Source organism: Aulonocara sp. 'chitande type north' Nkhata Bay, linkage group LG13, assembly GCF_057382095.1.
Source record: "Aulonocara sp. 'chitande type north' Nkhata Bay isolate Kocher_YH1m ecotype deep benthic linkage group LG13, A_spYH_male_GT1.1, whole genome shotgun sequence".
NCBI lineage: Eukaryota > Metazoa > Chordata > Actinopteri > Cichliformes > Cichlidae > Aulonocara > Aulonocara sp. 'chitande type north' Nkhata Bay.
This window is the reverse complement of record NC_141356.1, coordinates 17,971,785-17,985,025: the sequence shown is the minus strand read 5'-3', so window position 1 is coordinate 17,985,025 and position 13,241 is coordinate 17,971,785. Positions and strand designations below refer to the sequence as shown.

The 13,241-nt window shown below is 37.3% G+C and overlaps 1 protein-coding gene across 9 annotated transcripts in view; it reads left to right on the top strand.

Moving 5' to 3' along the window:
- The window catches only part of LOC147315932 (mitogen-activated protein kinase kinase kinase kinase 3-like), a 49,220-nt gene that overhangs the window by 11,222 nt on the left and 24,757 nt on the right, over positions 1–13,241 (top strand). For all 9 annotated transcript variants that reach the window (XM_086258944.1, XM_086258948.1, XM_086258942.1 and 6 more), the window contains exons 2-14: positions 1,109–1,166; positions 3,696–3,786; positions 4,021–4,085; positions 4,196–4,251; positions 4,384–4,431; positions 4,954–4,996; positions 5,235–5,307; positions 6,002–6,133; positions 6,502–6,564; positions 6,701–6,782; positions 7,940–8,056; positions 10,852–10,924; positions 11,078–11,136. In XM_086258944.1, the coding sequence (XP_086115070.1) occupies positions 1,109–1,166; positions 3,696–3,786; positions 4,021–4,085; positions 4,196–4,251; positions 4,384–4,431; positions 4,954–4,996; positions 5,235–5,307; positions 6,002–6,133; positions 6,502–6,564; positions 6,701–6,782; positions 7,940–8,056; positions 10,852–10,924; positions 11,078–11,136 (960 nt within the window). The remainder of the gene's footprint in view (positions 1–1,108; positions 1,167–3,695; positions 3,787–4,020; positions 4,086–4,195; positions 4,252–4,383; positions 4,432–4,953; positions 4,997–5,234; positions 5,308–6,001; positions 6,134–6,501; positions 6,565–6,700; positions 6,783–7,939; positions 8,057–10,851; positions 10,925–11,077; positions 11,137–13,241) is intronic.

Below are 13,241 nucleotides of genomic sequence, written 5' to 3'. Positions count from 1 at the left end.
CTTTCTTGCATATTTTGCGCAGCACTGTTTTATGTTGAAGGTCTGTTTGAAGCCAAACGACTTACATACTACTTAAGTAGCTCCCGTTTCCTTTTTTTTTTTTTTTTTTTTTGTCTTAAAGGTACTAAATCATTCTGGGAGGCTGTCACCCTGCTCTCGCCCTATGTTTGTGCTTGTGTCATTATTTTGTGTACTAGGGAATGTAAATGCATGTCGCCCTAATGTTAAATTAATATGAACTTGTGTCAAGAATCAGAATGAACGGAGATGTTGATGTCATGTTGATGGTGATGTCCCCCCACCAAGCATTAAGACTCAATAATATTCCAAAAGCCGATGTATTAGATCAATGTCACCATACTCCTAGGTTGTTCATAGTATTGAAGCTCATTTTTCCTTCCCATGTGGAATGTGCTGGACTCTTTTCCCCATTCTCTCACACATACAGTGCTGCTTCTATGTCACACAGGCCACTGGGCATTTTCTTGCCCTGAGTGAAGCACGCAATTCATGCCTCACCCAAAAGAAAAAGAATCTTTTTCCTCATGTATATTTCATATGTAATTCCTCTCTGACCCCATCAGCACTCCTGCTAAATGTAAACAACAGTCTGCTATTTATAGAAAATCTGCCTCTGTACTGTCGTTCCCCTCTTTTCTGACTTATGCCAGCTTTTCAGGAATTTAGGAAAAACAAGTCCACACATTCCTCCCCCATCCTGTTTGTGGTTTAAAGGGTTGCGAATGAGTTATGTCAGAACATTTTTTATTTGCTATACTGGCTACAAACAACTGATTTTGAAAAGTACGACACAACCACTCATGACAAAAAGGCACCAATTATATTTACCGTCAATATTTGATGGTGGCATTTTTGTGGATTCGGTGTTTCTATCAGCTTCCTCTCAGCTGATTGAAACTCATCTAATGAACATTACAGTTTTGTCTTTCTTGTGCTCTGAAGTGCAGTGAAAACAGTTAGGGTTTCTCTCTATCTGCTCTCCAGTTCTGTCACGTTGTACCTTGATGTTGCTTAAACAACTTTGCTTAATGACTGCTGTTCATGTTCAAGCCTACAATGACTCACGTTCCTTCTTGTCATACTTTAGGCTCGTAATGTAAACACAGGAGAGCTGGCTGCTATCAAAGTCATCAAACTGGAACCCGGTGAGTTACCTCATCTTTGTCTCTCTTACTTTATCTCCCTTCTTTTTTTCTCGCTGTATCCTACTCCTCATGTTTTTGAATTCCTCTTTCTACTTTATTTTCTTGCTGAATCTAGGGATGTGCGCAACCAGCTGACTAGACGTTTAAAACTTGACACCCTTGCTAGTTGGCACCGGAAATACCAGTTGGTTAAACATGTTATTATTATATTATTAAACGTACAATGACACGTACTGGTTCAGAAATGTTAGGACACCCTCTGCATTTCTGTCTTTTTTTTCTTTTCTTTTTTTTAAAAAGACAGAAAAAGACAAATAGTATATGTCTGTGAAGGTTCTCAGTCATCCAGGTCATCGTAGTCTAAGGAGCTTGGAAAGAAAAGCGTCTGGACTTCTTTAAGTTGCTTGAAGACGTTTCACCTCTCATCCGAGAAGCTTCTTCAGTTCTAGGGTCAAATGGTGGAGAGTCCCAGATTTAATCAAATAGCATACTTTCTTTTTTTCTCTCGTTTAAATGACGAGTTAGTCACCTGGAGCATCATTAGGTGTTGTCCTACTTATGCTCTCTTTCAAATCCTTTACCCCACTTTTTCTTGCTAAATAATAGTTCTTATCTTCGTGTCTATTCCTTTATATCCCCTATTTTTGCTTTATCTTACTCCTTGTCTTTCCATTCCTATATCTTGCTCTTCATCTTTGTCTATTCCCTTTTCTGCCCCTTTTTGTTGCTGTCCAGTTTGTATTTAGTGTGCGTATATATCTCTCTTTCGCTCGTAAGTCATTTTCCTTTCTATGTTTTCTCTAAGGATTCACCAACAGATTGTTATTTTAGTCTGTGAAGTTCTTCATTACAAACCTCTTTTCCATACTATGCCCTCTTACCCAGCACTCACTGATACTTGTGCTTTCCCCCCCCCTTAACTATGTCCTTTCCCTCATACAGGTTAATTTCCTTGTCTTTTTCTTGTTTAAATCGGGCATTTCATTTAGTAAGTAAAATATTTGAATAATCCAAATAGTCAGCTGTTCAGATGCCCTTTCTTTGGGTAGATAGTGAGTTTTTGTCATTTTTGACATTAAAATATTCTTTCTTTCTTTTTTTGTGGTAATAGATGTCATCTGTGCTTTTGCTTGAGTCGACCCTCCCTCTTTAAGTAGCGATGATGACACTTTAGTTCACTTTACTTTACTTTACTTTTACTGCCCAAGCGACAGTGAGGCTAGACTTAGAGGCTTTTTATAACCACCTAGCAACAAAGGTGCAACTCTCTCTCCCTCCTTAGAGAGAGGAGATCAAGCCAGGAGATCTAGAGTTCAATCTTAGAAGCAATGGAATTTTATTTGGCCTCCTGATTTCTGATGTTGTATTTTTTTTAATTTATTTGTTGTTTTTTACTTGGTAAAAATAAACTTTTCTTCAATGCAGAATTGTATTTTTATAACTAAATCAGTTATCAGACTTTACAGTTCCCCTAAACTGCACAAGTTACACGATCTTCACTGTTAAACATCTCTGAAAGTAAATAATAGAAAAAATAAAGGAGTTAATGTACACATAATTTACCTTTCCAAACAAAAGCAGGTGTAACAGATTTCTATAAAAACACAAATGTACGTTTCTTGCATCATTTAACTTGTTTAACTTACATCATTCACCAGATAACAGGGGAGCAACCCTTTTCTCTTTTTCTTCCACTGCTCATACCGAGGCTCATATTGAAGCTACATGCTTTGCGGTTCCATCTGCACGCCACGTAGCTTTGGCCACTTTCCTTTTGTTATCTTTGTTTTTCTTCTTCAGTTTAATTAATCATCTTCAGCTCTGTGACGATACTTAATTTAAGTTTTCATGCCAGTTCACTGATGATCTAGTTTGGCGAACTTTGCATCACCCTCACTGGCAGCGAAGAAGTCGCTAACAGCCACAGGCAGACACTAACAATGTGTGGCTGCCCGTATGAGTGTGCAATATTTGCCAGTGTCAGTTTGCACATTTTGCACATGCATGAAAGGAACTGGCTCATAATTGGACATACACGATGTTGAGCAGCTGGTTACCAGTCCAGGCTAGGAATCCTGAAAACTAGTCCCCATCTGATCAGTTGGTGCATCTGTAACTTTGAATTCATGACAGCTGATTTGTCACTAACAATATCAAGCCCAAAAAATATTGTTTGGGGGACACTGCTAGACATTACAGGACAGCTGTTAAACTATATCCTACCAATGTGTATGCTATGTATTGTTTTGTTTTTTTATAGCATGTCATGAATTCAATCTGCAGAAAGTCCTATATAAAGAAATACTGTTTACTTACTTGTTTAATTACTGTACAATTTATGATTTTGGACTGATGAACTGCTTTGCTTCAGTTTATGCTCTTCTTAGTGGTTCAGACACAAGTGCAAGAACAGTCTGTCAGAAACAGAAAATAGCAAAAAAACCCAGCCATCTATTCTGTAAGTCATAACAATGCCAAGATGCATACTAAATGATCACTATAATAATATTGTGTGTGTTTTTATTGAAGGTGAGGACTTTGCAGTCGTGCAGCAGGAGATTATAATGATGAAGGACTGTAAACACTCCAACATCGTTGCCTATTTTGGCAGTTATCTCCGGTAAGAGAGTGTGTGTGTGTGTGCCAGATGTGGAGTGCAGTATTTTCTTATGGTTATTATTAGAGTGCATTTAATTGATATTTAAGTGACTCATATTTTTATTCGAAAAAAGTATGAGTGTCAGAGAGGAAAAACACAAGCTGGTGTAAGATAGATCGAAGGAGGCGAAGGGCTCATACCTTGTGAGTAAATGTAAACATGCACTTAGACAGAGTTCTCTTTGTGTGTGTGCAGAAGAGATAAGTTATGGATCAGCATGGAGTACTGTGGAGGTGGTTCTCTGCAAGATATCTATCATGGTAAGGACACCCAGGCACAATGATTCAAACCATTTCATTTTTACTGTGATCTTTGATAGTCTCTTTTTCCCCCTCATGCCTTCTGTCTTTTTTTTAATCTAATATTCCAGTAACCGGGCCTTTGTCAGAATCACAGATAGCTTACATGTCACGGGAGACCCTACAGGTAGTGTCTACAGTACTGATAATGTGTGCCAGATTAAGATTTAAAATTTCATCATCTTTATCATGTTATTGTTGTCTTATTTTATGAGTAATAGTAACGGTAACGTCATTTGCTGTGTAATTCTATTTGCAGGGTTTATACTACCTGCACAATAAAGGCAAAATGCACAGAGACATTAAGGTGAGTTTGGAGAAAAAGGCAGTGGGCAGTGATTTGTTCATAAATAAAGTTATAGTCATGATTAATTGTTAAATCTGATTTCTGAAAATCTACATATTGGCTCTACATTTACACTTTGTGAGTAACATAGCAATCTACTTCAGCTATTAGGCTCATTTTTAGTTAATTAGGGTCATTCATTTGGTTCAGTAAGGCTGTTTTTTGCATTATTATTATCATTATTATTATTATTCTTTTACACTGGGACTAAGCTTAATAAATGCTTGGGAAACCTGTTGTTGGTGCACAACCACATATATTAAGCATGTGTTTGTTATAGGAAAAATGAATAGTCATTCCCCACTACCAGTTAAGTCAATGACAAAGCACTTTGTAACTGTTTTGCCTTTCAGATTATACTTAGTAATACTTATTATAATTAGTAGTATTATTTAAAATTTAGTTGAAGTGTAAAATTGTGTGTTTTATCCTAAAGCTCAGTATATTTTGTTTTTGTTGTTTTTTTCTTTCCTTCCCCTACAGGGAGCCAACATCCTCCTGACAGACAATGGCTATGTGAAACTAGGTGAGAGAAACACGCAAGGCCTGCAATTACCTTCTGCTTCAACAGACTGAATCTGAATGGCCTCATTTGCTGACTTGTTTTTTTTTTCTTTCTTTTTTTCTTGGCCTCTCTGCTGTTCCTCTTTCACTTTGTATTTATTTCTTTACATTCTTCCTTTTCATTACATTCCTCTAATTCTATTTCCCTTTATCCACTTTTTCCTCTCCTTTTTGTTTTTTTCTTCTTCATTATTCCTTAGCTGACTTTGGCGTATCAGCCCAGATCACAGCGACCCTAGCAAAGAGGAAGTCATTCATTGGAACACCTTACTGGTAAGTTGTTTATATTTAACCAAAAGCTTCACTGACGTTGCATAGGGGTACGCAGGTAGAACAATAAAAATAAAACCCAGCAGGACAGGGCAAGGCAAGCACTTTTCATACAGAAGCAATTCAGCAATACAGAGTGCTTTACTGAGGAAAATATGAGACAAATGCATTAAAATTATAAAAAATTAATGGAAAAAAATTACAATTATCAAAATAAAAATTAATGATTAAAATTTCTGGAGCCAAAAACAATTACTTGAGCCTTTTCATCGGTGAGCTAAAGGAAGTTCTGGCTGATCCACTCACTGATTTGTTGGATACATTTACTCTTCCTGTTCTGTTAGAGTGCTTTAATCCATTGGAATTGATGGCAGTTCAATACAATGCTTGCTGCTAATGGGCCAATGTTGTACACATAGGGATTTGTCAACTAATGTGTTTCTCTTCTTTATTATATTAGCTGTTCTTTAATGCAAAAGAACAAAACCCAGAAATAAATAGTACTTGTTAGTTGTAGAGAAATCATAGAGCTGCATTTGAGGTTGGGAACTTTCTGTGCTGCTGCTGGGAAATACTGTACAAAGTTCATATTCTGTTCTTGTGTGTAGTTGTGTAACCCATTTGGATAGTTGATCATTCCTCCCTCTTATATGCATCTTGTTTTCATACAGTCCTTCTGTCTTGTTTCCTTGTATAGGATGGCTCCTGAGGTAGCAGCGGTGGAGAGGAAAGGGGGTTACAACCAGTTGTGTGATATCTGGGCTGTGGGTATCACTGCAATAGAACTGGCTGAACTGCAGCCACCCATGTTCGACCTGCACCCAATGAGGTAGGAGTGTGTGCGGGCTGTGATGATGCAATGATAGTAAAGAATGTTTACAATATTATTTGGAAGATTTAATTCTTACCATGTATCTCTGCATGTATTTAATAAAAGTCAGAACCACTGACAGACATTAATGTTATTAGCTTTAGATCATTTTTGTGTGACAAGTCTAAAGGGTTACTTTACAAAATGTTGCTATATTTATGTCCTGGAGATTTTAATCTTTATTCTATTCATATATTACACTGGCTTTAGTCATTTGGAGTAGATATTGTGTATCAAATTGGCTTTATTACTGAATGCTAGGAAGGCATGTCTTTCTACACTGTTAAAGGTGATTTTTCTCATTTGTATTTCTTCTCTCCCAACAGGGCTCTGTTCTTAATGACAAAGAGTAATTTCCAGCCTCCTAAGTTGAAAGATAAAATGAAGTGGTAAGACTGTCATGCTCTTGCATATATGTTGGTCTTGCTCACATTTGCTATAGATGTAACACCCAGCTGTTTAAATGACCAGTTTTTATCATTTTACAGGGCTAAAACATTAAACCTTTTTCCTTTTTTCTAATAGGACAAATAACTTCCACCATTTTGTCAAACTGGCTCTGACCAAGAACCCAAAAAAGAGGCCCACAGCTGAGAAACTGCTGCAGGTGAGGAAAGTTTAACTTTCAGACATTACAGTCCATCTCCAATCATATTTACATGATGTAAAACAAACAAAAATGATAGGGCTTCCCAGTCAACTTTTATGTTAAGTTAGGAAACTAGCCATGCTGACAAAATTGCTCAACAGTGTTTATAAATATCAAAAGCCATTTCAGATTTGGCAGATCTCCTTTCTGAGGCGGTCTGATGGATAGCTTCCAGCTCTGCTGCTATTTTTTTTGGTTGCTTTGTGGAAATCCTATTCTGGCCACCTGCATGTGGGCTCTGCAGGTTTGTCATGAACCTAAAATGTGCATATATAAACTACTGTGTCAAACTGACCCAGTATTCAGTTTTTAAGGCGCATGCCTGAGTGAGAGCAACCACACAGCACTACCACACACTATGCAGTTTTTTGTGCAGATTTGTTGCCTGCAACTTGGTTGTTTTCTTCAAAGTGAAATTCAGGTTAAAGGGTTGCTGTTTTAACCCAATGTAGTTCCGACCAGTATCTCAAAACACACAGTGAAAAGGTTACTTGTAAAGCTACACTTTAATGTGTTGCATCACTGCCCACGAGCCATACTTTAAGGTTGAAATTGGCCAAATTTAAAGCAAGATGCCCAAACAGGATGTGTGATTACACCTCAAGCAAGCAGCATTAGACTTCCAAAATAAGTCTACTAAAAAATCCACTGTTAAAAAATTAACCTTTTGCAATATTTTTTTTTCCTCATTCGATCAGTCCTCAATATCTTTTAAAACTTCTAAGTGGTCATGGTGTCATGTATTATATATGAAGCGTTCACATGTGTACTAGGTGCATTCTGTGATGTTAAAAGGTACTGTGTATAAAAGAAGCTGGAGCAACGTGATACATGATGCATGAAGCAAGATCTAAATAATGGAAGAAAAGCATAAACTTCAGTTTGCTTTGTAAGCATCATTCATCACTGTGTGCTACAGCAGTTAGGGCTGTTATTTAAACGGCATATCAATTTGTCAGCACCCTAATGAGCTGCTGGATTAGTTGCAGCTCTGCTTATTTAAGAATCACATATTACCCAGTACAGTTTATTTATTTATTTTTTATTTATTTGGTTTAAAAATGTGCCATTGGTGATGTCACCTGGATTGATTCCAACTCTTGTTTCTCTTCCAGCACCCTTTTGTTTCCCAGCCTCTCAGCAGGACGTTAGCGATTGAGCTGCTGGATAAATCCAACAACCCCGACCACAGCACCTTCAACGACTTTGACGATGACGACCCTGAGCCTGAGGTAACCTTTGACCTTCAGGATTTTCTGTTAAACCCAAAGTTTTGTCGGGCCGAGCATAAATGTGATTGTGTTTTACTCGATCATGCTTCTTTTCTTCCTCAACTTCCTTCTGTCTCCTCAGTTGTCCTTTCATTAAATTCCTTTGTCATTCACAGCTTTTTCTCTCCATGCTTACTCCCTCCTTTCTTTGTCACATGTGAGTCATCTTTCTGCTCTGTCTTTCCCTTTCTTACTCATTCCTTTTTATCCACTTCTTCTTTTGCTTCTCTCAGATTTATTTCTCATTTTCTGTTTTTGGTTCACTTTTGTTTTTCTCTTCTTCTTTTTAGCACTGCTTGTATCGCCCCACATTTTATTTTCCTCTCCTGTCTTCTATTCCCCATCCCTGATCCTCTGAATCCTTAGTTTAAGTACAGGGGTCACTTTCTTCCCATAAGTCCCGGTGCTCGACGTGCACCCCGTTTTGCAGCCCGTCGGAAGGTACTACTGTTCCTGCAGTGTCTGCACTGATGTCATTCTAACACAAACTCTTCTGACTGTAGTTTTTTTTTTTTTCGGAGGGGGGGGCAGGGGGGGAATAGGACTACAGAACTGAATGAATAAAAAGTAAATTTCCAGTTCAGTTTCTGCTGGTGTTGCCGTGGAAGTCGACATTGGTATGTGAAACAGTCATTTGATAGCTTACTGTGGCGGTTTCATAGACCTTTCTGTTGACATTCAAATCAGCTGACTTTATACAACTGCATCACACAAAATTGCGTCATTATTCTTATTCTAAAATTTGCTTATATCTTATGCACATTTTACTTGAATGCTTTAAGTAATGAGATTGTTAGAGATAAAAAAACAAATTCAGCTTTGCTCCTAAACTTTAACATTTTCAGAACACAGTTGAAGTTAATGATTTAAGCCACAACTGCACAGCACTCATGTGTGAACAAAATAGAAAGATAAGGGTTGGCTATAAGGAAATTCCGGTGATTTATTACTTACTGGGTTTTACGTCATCTCTGTGTAGTTGTGAACAAATAAAAGGCCATAATAGGATAAGGTCCACTGTATTTCTCCTAATAATTTGGGAAACTCTTGTATTACAGCAGCCAAAACATTAAGTAGAATAAATCATTGGATCATTAAAATAGAATAAGATAAAACATTATGGTAAAAATGTCACAGATCCCAATTAAAAACAAAAAATAATTAAGTAAAAAACTTTAAAAAACAGCGGTAGAATAGAAATGGCTTCATAAATGTAACAAATTATAAAGTTTATATTATTTATGACTGACATATAGTGACTATAGGCAGATAAAAGTAACCTTCCAACAACAACAACTGCCGACATCGGTGAGAATCAAAGGGGAATGCAGGAAATCGGGTCAGTTTTTCACTAGCACCTCAACTTGACTCTACTTTGCTCTACTCAGTTTCAGTTGTTTTCCATTACAGTTTTATACCATTTTAATGTCTTATATGTATGCAACACAAATACAACACAACCATGGTCTAGCTCCCTCTGGATTCTGTTGTTTGCACAAATACATCTGGATCTTGTCATTGGACCAGTGTTGGTTTGTGTGTAGCCCATTTCCTTATTTGCCATGTCTAAAAAAAATAGCGGTATTATTCTTGCGCAGGAGTCACCCTCATGACTCATCCAGTGACATTACTTCCTCGCCTATCAGTGGCATGCAGTGTTTTGACGTCACATTTTCAGCTCAACTTGGCTTGCTTGGAAACCCGGCCAAGTCGGCACTACCACCAAACAGAAAGCCCTAAAAGTCAACTTGAGCGGTTGCTAGTGGAAAAAAGGCATAAATAGCATCACTAAGGATCTTTTCCATTCACTTCAGTTCTGTAGCACCTGGGATGATAAAGAAATGCCTAAATTCATAAAGATGGCTTCAAAAATATCACATTGTCACTCTCTCTAGAATTATGTTTTTAAGTATTAAATTCATACACAAACTCATGGAAAAAAAACCCTCCAACATGTTGATGTTTCAAATATTAGACAAAAGAAAATGTAGTGTTGTGGAAGGCCAAAAGGCTGTAGGTTGCTAAAGTGTTATAGCTATGGACGCCATCTTCACCTGTCTTTAACCTTTCAGGTATTAATCGTGGTTTGTGTCTAATGAGAATGGACTATGAGAATAATTGCAAACAAGCAAACAAAAATGTCTGTTGGAGGAGCCGAGTTCTAAATGTTGCTTTGATTGATGCATGGTCTTTTGTTGTCTTGGTTTGTCTTCCAGTGCTTCATAAGCATGCATTGAGGTTGCTGTGTCATTAGATTTCTGTGGGATGGAGTTTGGATTTTATTTTAAATTAACAATAACTGTGGTTCAAAATAAGAATGGCCAGCTGCACTCATGACATATAAAATAACTAAGTACCGTTTTCCATTTCAGCATTTAAACCCTGTTTTTCCGCTTGTATTAAGAATGTAGATCATCAGATGATGATGATGAGATACTGTGTGACAATCTCTCTGTTATAAAGCTTCCAATGTAAAGAGGACTTTACAGCTTACAGGTATCCAGTGTTTGGAACCATAAGGGTGGATGAATGTTTTTCCTCTGACTGTGTTGCTGTTGTTTGTTTTGGTTCTTGCAGTGTGTGTGTGTGAGACTCTGTTTTTGCTGTGTCATCAAATCCCACCCACAGGAAATAGCAGTGGGATTATGTTTTTGTTCTTAAACCTATTGTGATCTTTCCAAATCTAGTGCAAACCACTACACCGAGTGTCCAGAGCAGCTTTGACACTGTCTGCTCTTCTTTTTATTTCCTGATAGTCCCCGGTTCCTTATCGTATCCGCTCCACCAGCAGGAGCACCAGAGAAGGAAAAACACTGTCTGAGATGAAATGTGAGTTGCTACAAAAGGTCAATGTGAACAAATACAATGTCTTTAGTATCTTTTTCCTCCTTCTTCAATAAACTTACTCAGTATATATATCTCCCTACCTCATGATATTCCCTTTCTCCCATCCTCCCCTCTCTCTTATTTTGCCTCTCTCAGTCGATCAAGTGAAGTTTGATAGTCTTTTGGAAAAGGAGACACAACCTCATCATGAACCGGTGAGTTGATCACATTATGTTTGTATGTGTGCGAATGAGATGAGATTTGTGTGGTTGTTAATTAACCAGTACCAACTTGGCTGTCCCTCACCTAATCACACATGGCACCTCCACCAAGCTATGTTTTTCTCTGTCTGTGTTGAACCAATCCTAGTTAAATATTCTAAGGTTTAGGAATGGCATGTTTCGCTAATTATTATATGGGTATAACAACAGAATTGGCAGAAATCTAATGCCCAGTTGCATATAAAATCAGATTTACAGTAACCAGCAGGCTGTTGTGAATATATCGTAAAGAGAGTAGTCCCTGGTGGATCTTGTGCTTGCTGGAGGAATTAAAAGTCCAATTTGATCTGGAATGTTTTGGGATTCACCAAACCCTGAAGGCTGTGGCTGAACAGTGTTATTGCAGTAGCTTAAAATACACAACCCAGCTGGATAAACAGCTCTATGGATTCATTTTAATGAAGTTGTAACTGTAGACCTCTTGTTATTGCTGTTTGACAAACACAGGTATGATTTGTCAGTAGTAGCTTTCTTTCGCTACTGGTTGGACAGAACTCAGTAGAATAAAAGTCGTGTTCTTGGCTTTCATTTGCATAAAATTTGTAATTTATCTTGGTCAGATTATGCTCAGTTTTGGTCAAAAAGTTAGCATAGGTTCTTTAAAAAAATCTTTGGCTGAGCTATGATTTCTTGATATTTTTTCCCAGTATATGTTGCTCCCCGACTTCCTTTTCACCTTTTTGTCCTTTCTTGCACGTCTTCCACTGTCCCCACCCTCTTAAAGTTGTCTTTGATAGTTCACCAAAAAATCTAACCAAACCTTTATTTTGTCGTCTCTTTATCTTTTGATCTATAAATTTAGATTAATGCTATCATATTAACCTCATATGATCTGTAATTCATCTTTTATCAACAATCATTCATCTGTCCATTAAATTTCTACTCTCTTTTCAAGGGAACTCTGGCAGCTTGCATTACATTTGTCTTGTGACATGTGTAGATTTTAGCTTTTAGCTTGTAGCTCCAAGATCCATCCAGTGAGGACTGCCATGCTGTTTTAGCATTCATATTATAATATTTTGATCAAAAGAGACTCTGTGCAAGTATTTTTTTTTCTCTCTTTTTTTGCAATAGTGGCCAAAAATCAAACAGACCCATAGTAACAGAAAGTACCTCTAAAACGCTGATCACAAGTTTACGGACACTCATCATGGGCTTGAATAACTTGGTAAATTCTGGCTTTTAACATGAACTGTTCTCTTTCCAGGATGAAATGATTGTACAGCATATGTCTTTAATAACTTAACAAAGCAAGGATTGAGTGCACAAGTTTGAAATATTTTTGGATTTCTTTAATCCACACAGGTTCTAAAGTATACATACACACCCACTAATATTTGGATAAATGTCCCTTAGCAAGTCAGACCTTTTGGTATCCATCAGCCGTCTTCTGGCTGAATATTTGACCATTTTTCTTGTCAAAATTGGAAGAACTCATTTAAATTACACTTTAGCAGCATGATTCAAAGAAAATGTTAATAGCCTAAACGTACCAGGACATCCATACCCATGATGAGTGAGAAATGCATGTGTGGAAATACTACCCAGAATACAGCTGGCTACCATTAGTTGTTTAATTTGTATGTAGAATGTTATGAAAAGTACCCATATTATACCCTTATTAACTTTATATTTTGTAGGCTCACATATATGCTGTTGTAGCACAGTTTATTATTTTCTCTCCATTCCAAACCTCCATCTATGTTTTAAACTCACATCTGTCTCCTCCTCTCTTGAGATTATTATTCAAATATACTCTATCCTTTTCTTGCCAAGTCAAGCACCTATTAAAAACTAAATAAAAATGGCCTTAAGCTACGTACACACTGGAAGTGATTCATAGTGACCCATAGAAATAGAATGACATTTGGCGACTTGAAGCAAATAAAGACAACTTAACTCTTGCTGAGTTGAAGTGGGCGAGACACAAGATAAACTGTTCCCAACTTCCAGGCAAGTGACTGAAGAATACCCTTGACTGACATATGACCTGGTAGTAAACTATAGAGAGTAACTTAGACAACCGGAACCTGGAATGT